Source organism: Pithys albifrons, chromosome 7, assembly GCF_047495875.1.
Source record: "Pithys albifrons albifrons isolate INPA30051 chromosome 7, PitAlb_v1, whole genome shotgun sequence".
In the NCBI taxonomy this organism is placed as follows: Eukaryota; Metazoa; Chordata; class Aves; order Passeriformes; family Thamnophilidae; genus Pithys; species Pithys albifrons.
The window spans coordinates 11,604,547-11,623,680 of NC_092464.1; the positions used below are offsets into that span (position 1 = coordinate 11,604,547).

General features: G+C 41.7%; 1 protein-coding gene across 2 annotated transcripts in view; it reads right to left on the reverse strand.

Moving 5' to 3' along the window:
- Positions 1 to 19,134, reverse strand: part of ADARB2 (adenosine deaminase RNA specific B2 (inactive)) — a 306,026-nt gene that overhangs the window by 25,785 nt on the left and 261,107 nt on the right. For both annotated transcript variants that reach the window (XM_071560806.1, XM_071560807.1), the window contains exon 6: positions 12,241 to 12,392. In XM_071560806.1, coding sequence (XP_071416907.1) covers positions 12,241 to 12,392 — 152 coding nt within the window. The remainder of the gene's footprint in view (positions 1 to 12,240; positions 12,393 to 19,134) is intronic.

The following is a 19,134-nucleotide window of genomic DNA, read 5'->3' on the forward strand; positions in this document are numbered from 1 at the left end:
ACAGGCTCCAGAACAAAAGCTGCATCCCAGCAGTAAAAAACGCAGTTCACTTTCTGGCACAGCCTGCTACAAATCACTTTAAAGCAGTCTCAGAAATATATTTATTTATGCATCTTAAAGTCACAAACTACAGCCTACTGCTGTTCTGCTGTTCAGTATGATCAAAGCATCAGTGACTATAAGCATTTCTGATCTTTGCTGTGCTGGTTCTCCAACTGCTTAATCTCAACTAATTGCAGGGGAGAAGGTGTCTATGGATGCCACTTCAAGCAGAACAAAATGTCAATTCAAGCCGGAATTGGAAAGGACAAATTTAAAAATCATTTGGAGTGGATTTATGATGTGTGCTACACTCAGATGTGGAAATTACTCCTGAGAGTTCCTAAGATAAAAAGGCACTGGATTATTAATTATTGGATTAGAAATGTACACAGGTGCCTTGTATTTAAAATCAGTGAAACCCACTGATTTCAAGGCTCACCCCTTATTTTTGTATTTTCTCCAGGACCAGTTCTGGCTCACATGGTAATGAAAAAAGCCACTCCATATTTATTATTTAGTTAAAGAGTGAAGAGGAAATGGATGGTGATTAAACAGAATCACACAAGTAAGACTCTGTCTGAAATTTTGCATGACTGCCTCAGAGGTTCATTTTCTGTTTCCCCGCTTCAGTGGAGGCTGTTCTTTCCTCAGGAAGGAAGAAATAAAACTGCCTATCTTGCATTTTTTTTCAGTGCTGGACCCTCCACTCCTCAGCATGGTTTATAATGCATCCTTAGAGCAGTTTGAGACAAAGGGTTGGAAAGGGGAGTGTTAACATCTGACTGCCTTTGTATTTTGATGGTTATTAGAGATGCATTTTCCTCAAACGGATGCTGAATACATGCACAATATAACTATTTCTGGAGGTGTTGAAGTGAGAATCACAGCACAACAAAAGCTTTGGATGTGTCTCCTCTGCTGGGAGAGGTGGCTGGTCAGATAAATCACTGCTGTGCTGTGCTTTAGTGACCAGCACAGAGCCAGGATAAAATGGCATGGGCCAGATTTGGAAAACCAGAAATTTTAGGGATATTCTAAAAGAAGCCTCAATTCAGGGAAAAAAGAGAAGGTGCCCTCACAATATGAAAAGATGAGTTGTGGCTTCTGAGGGTAGGATTCATCACCCTGAGGGCTGAGCTGGAAAAAGCAGTGGACTTGTCTGAGGGTCTACAAGCTGCCTCTGGTGAGTGCAGGGATGTGTCCTTGCCAGGAGGGAACACAAGCACCTGTCTTGCACAGGTTAAATGGGTTAAAACTATGTTGAGATGAATCCCTTAAAGTCAACACCAGACTTTTAAATATATGCCATGAGACCTATTGCATCTGAATGCAGTCCTAGGAGAGATGTGGTTGCTCCCAGAGCCAGGTGGTGCCTACCTCATTGTAATAGAGTTCAGTTCAGACTGAGGTGTTAGACCATATACACTGTATACCAATACAAATGCTGAATATATCCTTTATCTGAGAATATTACAAAAGCTGGGACACTTGTAAATTTTGGAACTGAAATTAACATTTGAAAATGAACTTCTTTACCTTTTCCCTCCTCCCTGCATCTTTCCTGTCTGAAATACTATCTTTTGACAGCAGTCCACAACTTGATAAAATCCCCCCCCGGTAAGTGATGTTACCTTCAGCATATTATTCTTTCTTCTTATCTTCAATCTATCCTTAATCTTCAAATAACAGTTTTCACTCTTTCTACTTCCATCTACCAATGGTTTCAAGTGATGTACTGACAAGGTGTGAAAGCAAAGGCAATTTGTCCATTCATAGGGTATCAATATGTGGCATTTAATCCACAAGAACCAGTGAATGGAAAAAATTGAAGTTTGGATCTAAAAGAACAGAAAGGAAAAGATGGCATTATTTGTCCTTATGTGTCCTAAGTACCTGTTAATGAAATTATGATGTCTAGATTAAACTGTATTGTTAGAGACAGTAACTGTAGGAAGGTGTAAGAATGTTATTCCAGCATACTAAAGCTTATCAGTAAGTGTTTTAACAAAAACTCTACATTTTGGTCCATTAAAATGCCACTGTATATTATCACTGAGGGGCAAAATTTCATCTGTTCAGATGACAGAGATATTTTACAATGAGTTTTATAATTTTTGTAGATTAATATGAAATGTATTGAAAGCTCATCCTAGGAAGATGTGTCAAAATATTGAGCTAACTGCTAGAGCAGAGAATGACATTCTAACACATGAAACACATTTTACCATTGGACTAGACTCTAAGCAAGGTCTGGACTCAGCAGGCTTTAATCCCTTCAGGCAACAACAAAAAAAAAATCTGAGAAATAGCTCAAAACATATGTCCTACAAACAGGTTTTCTGTAATGTCTGTCTTTGAGGAACCCTGGGATCAAAATGTGATTAACTAGTTAAGATTCACAATAAAATCACTTGTTGGCAGCAAAGTCATGCACAGCTTCGTATTAAAGTTATAAACAACTGTTCTGGGCAAGGAGGAATGAGCAGTACTGGGTTAGGCATCAGGAGGTCTTTCATGCCACCCAGAAACCCAGGCTGTGGACTCCAGCCTGTTCTGGGGTAGAAAGTATTAGTATGTTGAAGCCAAAAGCAGAAGGTTTATCAGTGGAATTAAGATTCTGTGCATGTGGCAATCAAGGAAAGTACAACTCAAACACTTCAAGATTATTATTTTTAATTACTAATTGCTCCTCTCATCTAAAATCAGATATGCCACGCTGTTGCTTTGGAAGTGCAGCTGCTCCCACAGAGCAAAGTCTAGGGATCTGGTAAAGGGCTGCACAGGTGCTGTGAACTCTTTGATGGAGAAGGCTTCTGCTTCTGAAACTTTCATAAGCTTTATCACCAGTCACAGAGGCACATTAGTTGGTCTCCAGCAATGACCATCTAATCTCTGACAGAGTGGAGAGATGCTGCTGGTTCCCAGGTCAGCAGCTGACCAATGCTAGGGCAGAGGCTGGCGGCTCCATGTGGAGAGTGAGATCTTGCATCAGTCATAGGCCACAGGGGACCAGTTCTTCACCTATTCCCCAAGCTATGCATAACTGTATATTCCTCTTTTTTTTCCCATTTGTTTTTGTTTTCTTTTTTTTTTTTTGTTTTGTAAATGAAAAATGTTTTCTCTTAAAGCTAGGCTTTATCTTTAAAATATACTTTGTGTGAAAAATATGTCAACATCACTGGAATTGCCTATTTGGTGACAATTCTCTCCCCTGCCATGTTTTAATCAAGAAGTTTAGACAAACATAAAGAGAATGTGTTATTCATCATAACCCTCTTTATTTTATCAGCAAAACATGCTGTTATTCATGTGGCTTTGGGATTTTGCTGGTGTTGGGAAATTGAAATCTTCAAGAATAATTTAAGAAAAATGTTGTGAAAGAAGTCAGCGGAATATGAAACTGTAAAATGAACCCCATGAGACAAGAAACAACAGCAATATATCAATAATATTGACAGATTTTCAGCCACCCTGTGGTTGGTATGAGTCTAGAGAGGCTGTGGTTCCTGATGCATCACCATATATATTCTAGTTTAGTTTCTGCATCTACAGTCCTGTGGTCTCTGGCTGAAGAAATTAAACCTAGATCATCAGGAAATGGTCACTGTTGGCCTTAAAATCTATGGATTGTAGTTACTAAATGACTCTGAAAAATGTTATAATACTGCTTAGAATATATAGCATTTTCCATGTTAATATTCTACTCTAAGCATTAATTATCCTTTCTCAGAGCTGTGATAGCTGGATACCTTTTATTCCCAGTTTATGGGGATGGAAATAGAAATGACCAGAGTGAGGTGAGTTGCTCAAGCCCAGCTAGAGAAGGCAGCAGCAGAGTCATAGTTACAATTAAATTGTTTGCTACTCTATATACAGATCTCTTCAGATTTTTCTCCTAAGAATCTAAGAAACTCCCCAGGAGTCTAAGGACTTCCAGAAGTCTCAAAGAGATCTTAACTGGACCTGGAGTTGCCAGAAGATCTTTATAAAAGCCAGTTAATGAGTTTTACCTGTGATTCCCATTCAGTGGAAGGGTAAATTAAACTACATTAGATCTGAGCAGGTGTAGCCTTTGCCCACAGAGATTTTTCTCTCCTCTATGGTTTGATATTTTCCACACAAAATATATGCCTTAATTAGGTGCATATATGTAGCAGGCTATGGGGTGTTGGGGGTGGAATGGAGGAAGCCATATCCAGGAGCATGTGGTCTCTTTGTCTCTGCTGCAGAGGACCTTGGATAGCCTTAGACATCATTATTCCTTGGGCTGGACAAATTCCAGGACAAAGAGTTTTTCCCAGTGAAATTTTCTGCTACTATTCTGAAAACTTCTCAGGCATGGTCTTTTGCTGATTAACGTAGACTTTTTATCACATCTGCACATTGCATCCAAATGCAGTGTTTTACAAGCAGCAAAACTCATAACAAAGCAGAATCAACAAATACAGTGCAATGCCCTTTGGCGATTCAAGCATTCTGTTAAAATTAGGATCTGATTATAGCTGTGGAAACCTGTTTTCCTGAATCCTAACAAACACATTTTGCTCTACATGAAAGTTTTTCTAAGCTGTGGCCAATGCTGTCTCTGAGCAATCCATAGTTTTCAACATATTCTTTCCCTTTTCCTGCACTGACATATACTTCTAAAAATCTTATTTTCTACTTTAAAACTCCCCCTGAAACAACAAAACCCAAATAAGCAAAAGCAGCCAAGAATATGACAAGCATAAGGAATTGGGACATTTTCAATGCATTGTCAAAGGCAGAGAGTTTTCTCATGATGTGTCGGTTCTGACAAGGTTTTATAACAAAGGCTGAAAAAAGTGAGCTGTCTAGTTCAGCAGATATGGAATTCACTGATCCAGGGCTTGGGAGATACAGTTTCAAGTTTTTGTTTGATTCTAAGTGGCCTTGAATGATAAAGCTTACCCTGAGCTAGTCTGGGAGGAAATGTAGAGTTTTTCTACCCCTTGTTACTGTGCTGCTGACCAAGACACTTGAAAAATACAAGATGAGATCCCAATTTCATAGAATTATTTTCTTTTAAAAATTTGCCTGAGAGTTTTGATTTCTTTCCAGCCAGTCAGTATTTTGAGACCTGAAAACTGTCCATGAAGTGATTATTCACTAGTCAGCTTTAGCAAAACTCCACTAACAACCTAACTATCCAGCCGTGGTGGAGATTAATAATGGAATAGAAAGCAAGAACAACTTTCACAGATTGATTAATTGGCACTGAAAGCTTCAGGACTTCCAGTGTAGCAAAATAAGAGCCTCTTTCTGAGGTACATTCTGGGCTCTAGTATGATAATCCCAACAAATAAAACTGTAAGTGCTTCACAGCTCTCCTAAGCCTGGAGACTGTTGGTCTCTCTGTTAGGTTTAGGGCTAGAGCTGACCCTAGATATTGGCAAAAGGCTTAGTGTGGCAGGCTGTGTAGGGCACTGGACCTTTCCTCTGGATCAGCCAGAGTGATGGGATTTCCAAGAACACATGGACCATGTATTTGCAGACCTTCTGGCACTGCTGCTCTGAGCAATGGGTCCATCTGAGCATTGAGATGCAACAGCTACTGCTTCTGCAGCTTTCCCCTTGGGTGGCATCAGAAGGACTGCAAGGTTTACTGCCAAGACCTTGGCCCAGTCATCATCTCTATTCATTCTGGCATGCCCAACATGAGTCTTTCCTCTCTTTTCCATTCTCTATCTTCTCTGAAGCCCTGGATTAGCAGAGAGTGAGTAGGAGATGCTGGGGGAGGAAAAGCTTCTTGCAGTGCTGGAGATGGCTCAGACCAGTGCCTGCAGGTCCTGTGTGGGTGTTGTGCATTGGAAGAAGCAGAGGGGCCCCACCCAACCTGAAGAGTTCCCACACACCTCACAGGCTTTATGTTGCTATCACCCACTTCCCCATCACTGGTGAACTTCACAGACCAACTTTCCCTCAAACTTTTCCATCCTGGTTTTGGCTCTCCCGCTCCAGGGTCCCACTGATCCCTCAGCCACATTTCCTCCTGAAAGCCCTTTGCTCACTTTCCCCAGAAGAAGGCTCCCCCACAGTCCCAACACAGACGTATTTTAGATATTGGGAAGAAATCTTTATCTTTGAACTGGCTGCATGCAGCACCACCTCCACACGCAGGAAGCCCTGAGCTAAATCTGACCACTGATCAGACCTGCCCTGCTTGGGGGGACAGAGGACCACTACACCCAGGCTGGGTTCTGCTGTCATCTTTGTCCCCCAGCATGAGCACACTTCACCTCTGCCACCAGCCATGATGTGGTGATGTGGTTAAGTGATGGAGAGAATTAATCAGAGGGAACTGTCCCGTGCCTGTGTTTTCCCTACCAAGCTAACTTGAGTGAAAGCAGCCACACTGCAACAGCATTTCAGCAGCCTGGGAGGATTGAGTTAGAAAATAGGGCAATTACATATAAAACCAATGCCTGCTATCAGTTGTGAGCAGGGACACAAGCTCCTTGACAGATCAGCTTCTAGTTAACTATAGAAAGTGGTTGTATTTCCTCTGTGTTTACTTTAGTAAATTGAGGCTCTGTCAGTGGCACAAGCATGAAGGGGCCGCCACTTCCACAGAGCTTGATCTCAGGGGAGTCTGACAAAGGGTGCTGTGCTCCCACCTGAACCCAAGCCTTTTGAATACATTCCAGTCCAGCTTTAATGAAGTGAAAGGGCAGATCCCTAGTCCCTGAAGTAATCCGACAGACTCATGCTGTATCTGCAGTTTTTGCAGCATCCTTTACATGACAAAGCAATCTGGGATGACCACAATAATTCATCCAGTACTAGGTTATTTCTCCCGAGGCAGTATTCAGCACTACATCCTACAGTGTTGCATGATTTTTTTTTCCTTTGGTGTTACTTCTGGGCATGGATATCTATGATAATTTTGTTCTGAGATCCCCCAAGGTATTGTTCTGCTCAGTCATATGAAAAATAGGAAAATAATGCACCTTCATCCTAGTTCCACAGATGGGCCATTCATCAGCATAAAATCAACTTTACAACCTAGGAGGAAGGTGCTCCATGCACTGAATAGCTACGAATTTCCAAGATGCTTTCCCAAGCTGCAGCAGGCCAGCAGCTATGACAGAGAGATGTGATACCTGGGAGCAGTTGTCCAATGGAAAAAAATAATAATGTCCAAGCTCAAAGGATGACCTATGGTTACCTTTGATGTTTGTAACAGGGAAGCATATCGATCTGTTAGAACCTGAATTTTCTTGCAGTTAAAGATATCTAATTTTTTTTTCAGATCATTGAGTTACCTACATGGTTCTTCTTGCAATTCTTTTCCCCTTTATCATCTACTCATAAGAACAGAATTTGTCAATTTAAACAAAAGATGGGATTGGCAAAAGGAAGGCAAAGATTTCTTTCCTTTGCACATCCAGAAGTGTTCACCAAACCCAATGGTTTTGGGAGTGATTCTAGCCCAGTTGCTTCCATAAATACCCTCACTGTACAAGAGTCTCCTGACAGTTGTAGGAGACAGATGGGCTGCTTAGACAGCCTCAGTTTGAATCTGTCACTCTCCAGCCAGTCTGCTCAGGCTATGACTTTCAGGGATCTGATCTGGGGATCATATAGTGATACAATTCTGGATCAGCCCCATCTGAATACGGTGCTGAGTTACTGGGGTGAGCATGGCAGCCCTGGATTTGGGGGTTGAGAGTATTTTTTATGAGGATGGAATAGAAAATCCAGCAGTCAATCACAGACAGGGAAAGCACAGGTTTTCACAGTGAATCCACACTTGAAGTAGAGAGCACAAACTTGTTTTCCTGTGTACTCTTCAGCTCTCCAGCTCTCTGAAAACTGCAGTGCACACCTCCTCATCACGTCACCTACCAAGGCAATGATCTGGCTCACGTGCTTGCTAGTGGATCCTACTTAGATGAGAGCTCTGTCAAATGTGTGTGCATGAGAGCTTCAGCACAGCTGTAGGTTAATAGACAAGCAGGAAGAAGACCCCATGTGGAGCAGATGCAATGGTGTGTTTCAGACCTAAAGGGAGCGTGGGATAAAACAGGAGCTGGGTTATCAAGGAGTCAATGGCACAAGGCAGTTCAGCATGTTAGCAAGAGATAGAAAAGCAGCCCAGGGGAGAAGAACTGAGACAAGCCCTGGGGCAGATTCTGTTTGTCTCTTTGGCGATTTATGTAGTGAAAAAGAGAGAGCACATCTGTAGAAAAAAAGATGGACAGTGAGGTAAAACTCTGCTAGGGAAGGAGGAATGGGGAAGCAGGGCGTTTTTTAGCTCAATTTTTCAAGCAATTCATTTTGCTTTACAAGGGGCTTAAAAAAAAAAGCCAATGAGTCAAGAAGCATTAAATTAGCTAGGACGGTGCTTTAGCAAATCAAGGGCTTGATTATTCTGTAGTTTGACCTAGATTCCAGAGAAAGCCTAAAATACGCAACAAATACTTCAGGACTAGCTATCCCCAGGGCTCCACCTCATGAGCATGTGTGCTCTAATGGGAAATATCAACCCCCTCAGAACTTTCAGGAAAGCTACGTTAACCTGGTGCTGTGGTATTGCCCTTGAGACATGTCAGAAATTCAGGCATGTCTTGCTCAGCTGTACACAAAGGGAGAAGTTCCAGGCTCCCTGACCTACAGTAGTTATTGAAGCAGGGGCAGAAGCTGAGTATGTGAAGGAGCAATAAGAGTCGTGAGAACATCAGGAACATACTGCCTTTTTGCCATATAGTTGTGCTAGAATCTTGAAGTTGACCTTGGAAAATGATGAAAAAAGTCTTGGGAAGGAGACTGACTGGAGACAATGAGCCAGGACAAACCCATAAAACCTCTCACAACTGTCTGAGACCCTTCTGGCATTTCCCTTCTGGCCTCCTATTCCTGCAATGCCACTGACCCTGGCTGGTCTCCTCTCCTGCTATCACCAACTCCTGCAGCTCTCCTCTCAGCCTCCTCTCCTACTCTCCCAGATTGCACCTTTTTCCAAAGCTTCAACTTCACTTGGTTCCCTCTGTAAGTTTTTCCAATCTCTGGACTTACAGGCACCAGAAAAGAGTTAGAAAACCCCTCCATGCTCAGAGCAGCCCTGCTTCAGCTGGATCTTGTCCCTCTTTTAGAGCTGCCTAAGGAGGTATCAACAAAGTCAGCTTATCTCTGATTCAAGGAGGACATCTGTGCAAATCAAAGTGAGATTTTATCTCTTTGTCCCTAATCTCTTTCCTTCCTGCATGAACCTGGCATGGGTGTGGACTCCCTGGACCTCTTCTGCATTGCAGCTGTTCACATGAACCACAGGAAGGGCAGAATTTTACATATGCTACTATCTTGGTACTCTGCTCTATCTGGTAAGAAGTAAACCAGGTTTCAAATGCATGCTAGCTTACCTCCTCCCTTACCAGAACAAAGCTCATAAGAAGGAAATGTGAGGCCTCCCTGAGGGTGCTGGAAAGACAGTGGATAATAGGAAATTTTTGGAAGGAGATTTGAGAAGTGGATTTTACTCACTTCTTATATTGATAAAGGCTTATCATATTCCTTCTCAAAACCAGAAACCACATGGCGAGACACCGTTTCTAAATGTTAATGCATCTTTAGAGAATAATCAGTAACGTTTGATGGCTGTGCTAGCTCTGGGAGAGGCTTCTTTGTTGTTTAAGAAATGAAACAGCATTCATCTGGAGTTTCTTGTCATTACTGGATGAAAGAAAGGTTATTTCTTTAGGGAAAAAAAAAGAAGATCTGAATGATAAACATTATAAAATACTTATCTTTCCAGATGTCTCTGGGATAATGTGAGCTAAAAGGAAATGCTTATCTCACAGAAGGACAGCTTTTGGCAGCATGGCTTTCTACACAGTGGTAAATTATTTTAAGAGCACAGGACAGAGGTAGAGAGATCTTTTTAAAAGAGTGAATTACAAACCAGGTGTAGCCCTATGAACCACCATGTAACCTTGGCTAAGCCATCACAGCCCTTTCAACCTCAGCTTCTGCATCAGGACAATAATTGGTGTAATGACCAATAAGAAAAGTATTTTTGTGATTAGCTACAAGTTTACTGCGTACTGTATATGTCAGATATTGTGTGATTATATATTTAAAAACACAGCTTCCTGTATATATTGTTAGCTAAAGAAGCATTCCCTCATTAGCTGGGAGATTTATGTGCTCTTTGAAGCAATCTGTGAGTCTAGCAGGGTTCACCTCCAGGGCTGGGTTCTCCTGCATATCAATGGGAAGCACTGGGTGTCAGCTGCCCAAAGCACCTGCTTCCTCATGCATGAAAGAATAGAATCCAGCCTGGTCAGCCTTTGGTTGTTCTTGAGAATGGAGCATAATTAAAAAATAATTACAGATTTTGGTGCTTCCACTTGTGATGTCAAGAAAGGACTGTCCCAGGCAGACTTCCTTCTGGAAAATATGAGGGCCTTGAATCAAGCATAAAGATTTTTTAGCTATCTCTTGATACATCCATGAAGCAGGAGGCCAAAAATAACCATTAGTTTTTGATATTTGCAAGCATTCTCTCTTTTTATTTTTAATTTTGTTTTTAAGATGATGTTATGCCTTCTCATTTTGTTACCTTATCAGGAAATTGTCTATTTTCTTTTTGCCTTTTAAGCATTTAGTTCCTTTACTTCATTTTATAAACCCGGCTGATAGAATGTACAAACCATGTTAAGCAACAAAACACATTTCCTTCTGGAATAGGTGTGTTCTGTTTTCTTGCCCCAGCATGCTGTTGTTTCAAACATGAAAAAAAGACTCCAGCCTGGGCAGTGTAATACCTAATCATTAATAAATAACTTACACAAATAAGAATTCAGAAAGGAGTGAAACTACCGTCTGATGGATTTGTCTGTGAGGAAGTGAGGTTGTTGTGTGACCTTGGATGATTAATTTAACATTTCCGTGCCTATGCTACCTCCTCCATCCATTCTTCTGTCTTGCCTGCCTCACATTCAAGGTAGCTGGAGCCAGGACTATTTCTCATGTGTGTGTTTGGCAGCCAGCACTATGGGTTTTGCAGCACTGTAAAATGCACATATGAGAAGAAATACCTAAGGGCAGAGATAAGAGTGTACCTTTTGTGGATCATGGGGTGACAGATGCATGATAACAAGCCACAGACCTCTGGAGTCCTCTGTTCCTTGTTGGGGGCATTGCCTGTGGCTAGGCAGGAGCAAAGCTGGTGCATTGGGAATGCAATAAGGACATGCCTCTTCCATGGCTGGGCAATGACAGGGACATGCATGTTTGGGGGAGAGATGAGGCGAGAGTGCTGGGTTATGTGGTGGAGCTGGGATGTGTCTTCATGGACAAGCTCTACAGGTCTATTGGTGGCACAGATTGACTCAAGATCCAATTTGTTTATCTCATTTGCAGGATCACTTCTAGAGGAGGAATTCCTGGAAAAACATGATTTTGCTTAAATGCCTCGGGTATGGATCTAGGGACCCCAAGGCTGACCTGTTGAACTCCAGCTAGGCCATCTGCCATGCAGTGATCATGTATTTGATTTGACATAGGTAGGATGGCCTGGGAGGGATCCTTTCCATGAGGGTCTTGATAGAATTTACTGCAAGTACAGGTAGTATTTGGAGAGTCTGACCATCAATTAGCACTGCAGATGTTCTGTATCATATCATATCATATCACATCTATCATATCATACCATCTCATCGCTCTACTTCAGCAGCCGCAGCCTGGACAAGCACTGGTTTAATGTAAATGCAGCCCTTCAACATCTGTGTGAACCCTGTGAAGAGTGTATGCATCTCCAGCTAGAGTCCTGATCCTCTGGTCCAGCCTATGGCCATGGCTTCAAGGATCTCTTTGATCATGAGGATGCTTTCCAAGGCATTTACTTACTGTTAGTGTTGCATCTCCTAGCAGGAAATGCAGGCAACTGGGAATGTATTTCTGGGCAGAGACACTGAGCCTCAGAGCAGAGCCTTGCCCAGTTCTGATTTTCCCTGCACACTCTGGTTCCTCCAGCACATGGGACCAAGCACTGGTTGTACAGACAAATGCACAGCCCCCCCCCCCCCCCCCCCCATAAAACTTGCAGTGTTTTTGCTTTCAAAGGAAATGCTTTCTGCCAGCAAACAGAGAGAAAGAAGGACTGATCTTTAAAAAAAGTAAAAGAAAAAAAAAGACAAGACCCATGCAAAAAAGAGAGGGAAGATGTTTTGTCCTTACAGTCAGTTGTGATTTCGTAGGGGGAGTTGAGGCGCGCATCTCCGCAGGGTGAAGTGCTCACGTACAGATGGAACAGGATGTTCTCCCGCAGCCTGTAGCCTCCTTCTTTTAATCGCACAAAGATTGATCGCTCCCAGTCTTCTCGCCGTTTGCTATGATCACAAAAGAGGTTCCAGGTCATTTGTTACATGCCAAATCAGAAACATTTCTGTGCTCTCTCTCTCTCTCTGTTTTTTTCCCTCTACTTGTTTGTTTGTTTTTACTAGCACCTGGCATCATATATTTTGCCTAGTGACACAAGAGTAAAACAATAAACTTCTCCAAGTGAAAAAATATGTGAAGGGGGTCAAAACTTCCAGAGTGCTTTTGGCTTGCTTACCTAGAATATATTCAAATGATAGAACATGGATTTTTGAAGGATAACTCTCCTTCTCACATGTGTGGGATGCATAAACATATTGATTTTTAAGTGGTTCTGGTGCATGAAAAAAGGAAAAGTTCTCTTAGGCTTTCATTTGAACACATCAGCTCTGCTCATCACAATGCCTAGGCACATGTTTAAATCCCGTTAACATCAATAACCGCAGCTGAGATGTGCATTCATATTTTCCACTGAAAAGGGCCTCTAATAAAGCACGCATATTTTACCACCACTGCCAGCCCTTCCTACCTCCCAGGTGTTGCTCTTTTCCTGCATTCAATGAGAGCCACCTACAAGTGCTCCACCTAGGCCAGCAGTGTCCTCTTGGTCACTCTGCATTTTTGGAAATCAGAAGCCATCCCTGAGAAGTGAGGACAAAACCTGAGTGGGCTTTTCTCAGCTATATAGAAAAAGATACTTATTAAGCTGAAGCTTTCATCTTTGCAGTGGTTCAGCAGCTAGATGGGGATGCAGTGAATATATTCCATTAGCAACTGCTGCCTGGGAGGCCAAACCCTCCCAGTCCTGCCGTTTGCAGCGATAGCACAGCATTAAGGCTTTGCTGCTCTGCGGCTCCTCCGATGGGTTACATTTGGGAAGACATGGGTGATTTCTCTGACAGACAGCTGCCTCTAATATGTACATTTGGGCAATGGTCATGACTGTCATTTTGAAGGTGAAAATGTGATTAGTGAAATTATGATGAGAGTCCTTTCCTTCTGATGGCCTGGTCGTTCCCTCAAGAATGCAAGACTTTCTTTATAGGAATATCTCTGAACAGAACAGCACCTGCAAGCAATGATTTTCCTAGGATGCTATTAATAAGCCGGAATCCTACCCATTTAATTCACTATAAGACAGCCCATTAAACAAGGCAATTTCTTATGGTTTCTCTTCCTCCTGTTAGTGCAAACAGGGGTGCTTTCTACTCAGCCTTTGAGCGAGTCCTTAGCTTTAATCCAAGCTGCCTCTGCCTGTTTTCTCCTGGTGCAGCCTCTGTGCTATTGAAGCTGTTTGGCTGTCACTCTTCCATGGTTTGAGTGTTTTGTCATTTTTTGATGCCAGGATGCGTTTGCTGTCAGGAGGAATTTACAGGCACATTAGCTCGCCTGTCAGGGACAGGGATCCACAGCGGCTGCCGAGCTGGGGCTGCCACATGCAGCTCCTTCATTTTCTGCTGGCTGTGGTGGAATTTCCCAACTGCATTAATTATATTATTGCCCTGATACGAGCCTCTGAAAGAATAAAATATCTGTAAGTCCTGCTGCTTGGACTTCAGAGCAATTGCAGGTAGTTTTAAATAATTCACTGCAAAATCAGCTGGGAGAATACAAAGCTGTGCAGTCCAAGTGCCTGCTATTATTACGCTAAACCTCACCAGAGATGGGGAGGGTGGGGAGTGGAAAGCTTGCAGTACTTAGAGACAGTTGCTATGTAGGGTTGGAGCAGTCATGCTTTGGGCTGCATTTCAGGAGTTCACAGTGATCAGCTCTCATCCTGTTTTCACTGGTTATTGTTTTTCACTTATTAACCTTGCTCTCTTACCTCTCCCAGAGTATCAAGAAGGGTCTGCAGCCAGTGTGGCTGACAGGTAGGGTGATAGACAGCTGCTCTAAAAATAGATAGTAGGGCTGGAGGACTCTTTCCTGCAGGAGGCTGAGATTCTTTGTACCACATATGGTCCTGACCTGCCTTCGGGATAGTTTTCTGGGAGCTGAACTCAAACATGAGATTCATTCCTTTACTGTGGTTGAATAGGTTTAATAACAAAACTCTGAGAGTACTGTTGTAGAAGAGTTTGAACTGCAATGCCATCTGCCATGGCCTAGCACAGATTCTTGCACATGGGATGACTAGGGTGTTTCAAAGCCCAGGAGGACCCAGGGATCTTGTAAAAATGGTCCAGGTGAAGCTTGAGGTGCACTTCTGCAAAGTCACTTCTATTTCAGCACCAGTGCACTTCTGCCTTCCCTCTGTGATACTTGTTTAGAGCTGTGAGGGAGAAGATGACTTTGCAATAGTGGTTCTTTGCAACATCCTTTTTGCAGCCATTCATAACTGCACAAAGCAATGGAGAAAGATGCCCACAGTGAGCCCACAGATCCCACTCATTCAGGGGGTAGCATTCAAGTGTCATTTCTGCATGTTGGCAGTGACTAGAAGAGGAAAATTTGTCCCTAAACCTTTGCCTGTTATGAATTCCTGTGGGAGAGTTAGGATTTGAGGCTGATTCAAGAGAAACATTTAAAAATGTGTAAAATTCTAATCTTGTGCTAAAGTCCATTATTTAGTATAACACATCTGTGTTTTGAGCTGACTTCAAGAAGATAAGCATATACTTATGGTTTAATTTATATATATGAAACATTTTGGTGAAACAAGATCTAAGAAGCAGAGGAAATGTTTTTAGTATATAAATGTATGTATGGGAAGTTTGTAGTACTACATACTACAACACAGCATCCCAGAGAAACGAATAGCAGGCTTAAAAGGAAGGAGGCATGTCCATAAAGAAATAGTAGATGTATAACAAACAGCTGGTTTTCCTGGGGAAAAAACCCTTTAACTCTACTGAATTAAGACTATTCCTTGATTTTTAGGTATAAAATAAACAGTGGTTTGCATCTGACTTGCTGTGTTTACCTTCTGGTAAAATTATCCCTCCATTACCTGTACGATCATTACAGCAGCAAGCCTACTACAGTGCTGATTTATTTTAAGAATAGTCTTAATTTTATTTTTCTTTAAAAAAGAAGAGTTGGATTTTCTTTTCTTCTCTATCAGCCAGTTGGAATAAATACCACTAAAATCAATGTGAATTTTTCCTGCCTTCATGGCAAGAGAATCAGACTGTGTTATTTGTGTGCTTTTTGATGGTGATTTTTAGAAAAACTTTCTCAAAAGGTCTTTCTTGTCCTTCTTTTGTACATCAGAAAATTTACGTCTTACTTCTCATCTGTTTCGTGAAAGTCTTGAGAACTGGAGGATTATGGTTGTCATAAAAATGAAATCTGGGAGGGCTAAGGGTTTTAATCAGAGGAGTTAGAAGCTGTCAGGTTTTAGTTGTGCTTTTAGCTTTTATTTAACTCAAACTCTATACAATGAACTGTTGAAAGTTTCCTTTTGAAGTTTTTGTCACTCGTGCTTCTTAGAGAGGATAAAATTTCCATTCTGGAACTCTTTCCCAAGAAAAGTAAGAAAACTCACACCTCTAATATTTAGCAATAAGAAGAGAAGGAGGAAAAAGTAATTTGCATATTGCTGCAACCTAGGCTTGTAGATGGAGTTGTTCTGCTGCTTAAATATGTGAGGAAGTTGCCCTATTCTCTCTTTACAGAAATAAAAAAAAAATTTGTCCCAGAACATGTCAATTCATCTCACCCACAACAGATACTTGAACAGATCTGTTGATTTCCACTTCAGAGATGCCCATCTCTCTCCACTGGTGACAAAAGGAGCCTTGGGGATCTCGGTCACACTTGATTGCCAAGAAGTAGATTCAATTCAGTGAATTCGTGTCTCCTGGCCATTAGTTTTATATCCTGGTCTTTGCTTTCTCCAATCTGCTTGTCCCTGATCTTGGAAGCCTTCATGCTACATTCAGCCAAATGTTTTGCTTTCACTGAGATCAGTGATAGTATTTTTAAATTCTAGAAAAGAGGTTCCTTTTCAAAGACAGCATAATATAAAAAAAATAATTCTTGCACTGGAAACTCCTGAAGCTTGAAATCCAGGTGCAGAGACCACTTTAAGCAGGTAGGCTTGGTGAAGGACATTAGGTGGAAAACAGGAAATACTCTCCACAGAACAAACATTCCTGCTCCATGGTCAGCAGTAGAAAATTTAAGCTGTTTAAGTCAAGAATGATGCTTTCATTCTCTTTTTGGGTTAGGGAGCCATCTTTTTTTTGTCCTATTTCATATGTGACTTTGCACAACAGGTTCCTAACCTGGGAGAAGACTTTAATTTGGGCTAGCTTAATGCAAACACATTTCAATGCAGAAGCTACATTTGTGTTACGCCCAAACCTGAAATGGTGTGCAGAGAGTCCCAGCAGAGCTGAGTTAATGTGTCTGTCCCAAAAAATCTGTCCTTTTAGCTATGCAGCAGCACCATGTGTTTACCCTGGCAGTGGGAGATGTCTCTCTTTTTCTAGAGAAAAAGGGTAAATGTGACTTCGATGTGCAGAAAATGCATTTTTTATTTAATTTTGAACTCCCCCATTTTCTCACCATATGACAAAGCTCTCAATGACGGCAGACTGCATGTAGCAATAAATATTAGAATTGAAGAATATATCGTAGCACACAGTTTTGTTTCCCCATGGACTTTAGGGAAGTGAAATCTGATTTGACAATATCTCCAGCTCTGTCTTTCAAAGATGCTTAGCCTTCACAATTTTGGTTTAGATTTTTATTGTGTGAGCTGGTGTGTGCATCGGTGTGCCTGGTCTTGGCTCAACAAGGAGTGATTTGAAGTTATTGAGAACAGAGCTTGTGCTGCAATGTGGATTCTCTTAAAAAAGACTGTTAACATTGATCCAAATAAAATAATAATATGACTGAACATGTTAGGTAGGTGGATCAATACAATAGTTTAAGATACAGTGTTAGTATTTGTTTCCCAAGAGACCACAGCACAAAGCAAGTGCTAGGGCTGCTACGCTGCTGAAAACATAATAATTTAATGTAAACTTGAAAGCAATTCAGAATGAAATAGAGAAAAATATTGTTTTTGATTAAACCCTTCAATTCTCTTGTCCCCCTTTGTTAGACAAACCCATGCACTCAATATACTCTTGCTTTCCACTCCAGCCTGAAATGAAAATAACCCTTATTCCTATTATTGTTGCTTTGGTGCAACAGTATCATAGATGCTTACAAGAATACACAATCCTACTAATATTAATGCTTGTATATGTAACTTGATGCAAAACCTTCTGAAATCAAAGGAAGTTTTTTGCACTGAGGTTAATGGCTTTCTAGAAAAGTAACACAAATATGAACACTAGAATGGAAGGCAGAAGAATGACTTTAGATAAGAGGTTTTTGTTTGCTTTCTTTCCTTGCTTCCTTCATTCCTTGGTTCCTTCCATATAACAAATGCTGCTTCAGCTTCACTTCTGCTCAGTTTCTATAAGATCAGAGGACAATTCAGACTGGTAAGGACTCTAGGTCTCTAGCCCAACCTCCTTTGCAAAGTAGTTTGACAGGTCGCTCAAGGCTTTATCCACTCAGGTTTTGAAAACGTCAAAAACAGGAGTGAGACTGCACAATGCTGTTGAGTAAACTGTCCCACTGCTTGTCTATTCCCATGGGGAAAATTAATCCTTGTACTCACACTGGGCTTCTATTGTTTCAGTGTGTGCCAGCCTCTTGCCTGTCACCTTCCCACAGCGCACCTTGGTAAAGATGTAAGCTCCATTGTGATGCTGACATATCTTCTGCTGGGTCTGCCACCCCACCTCCAGCTTGACCAGGTCCAAATCCATCGACCCTTCCATGCAGCCCAAGTGCTCTGGCTCCTGAGCATCTGGATGGCCCCTGCTGAGCCTGTCTAAGAAGGTTGATGTCTTTCCTGTATTGAGGGACCTAAAACTGCACAGTGTTGTTAAGGTAGTCTAATGAGTGCTGATTACATCCCTTGACTGACTGTTCATACTTCACAGGATCTCAATGCCTCTCTCTGCTGCCGGGCACACTACATCTGATGTCCAGCTTACTATGAATCCTGTCTCTTTTCAGCAGAGCTGCTCCCCATCTTGTAATGTTGCAGGTCATTCTTTCCTCCTTGATGTGCAATTTTGCATTTGTCCTTGTTGAGTTTTCTGCCAAAGTTCCTACTGGTCCAGTTCTCCAGATTGCCTGGATGACAGACCACCCCATAAGCATATTGTTTGGTCCCTCTCACATTTTGGTGCCCTCTGCAAAGCTTAAAACCAAGCATTACATGGCCTTTTTCGGATTATTGATAGGTACCAATACAGACTTCTGTGGTACCCCACTCGTTACCGTCTTCTAGGCGGTGTATGACCCATTAACCATCTAAATGGTAACAAGGTGGATTTGGCTGAAGGCAGGAACAATAATTCCGTTGTAATGAGTCTACATGCTATAACGTTTTAAAACATCATAAAGAAAGAGTGAGTGATAGCATCTTGCACTTCAGCACAAAGTTTACTGTGCTGTTAACACTCACTGATTCTCTAGTGAGTCAATGAAGGCATTAATGATCAATAAATCACTTCCTTGGGATCTTTCAGCAGCAGCAAGGAAGATGGGAAAATGGCTGCAGTGAACAAAATGACCCCCTTCAAGTCTTTGTCCAGTGAATGATGCTAATAAGCCTGCACGTAAAGATTTGTACAGAATCATCAGGCTTCATAAAGCTGTACTTTATGAGTCATATCTAATCGCTACTGAAAGAAAATCAGCTGAAGTAAAGGAGCTTATGACCCAACACTTTAGACTATC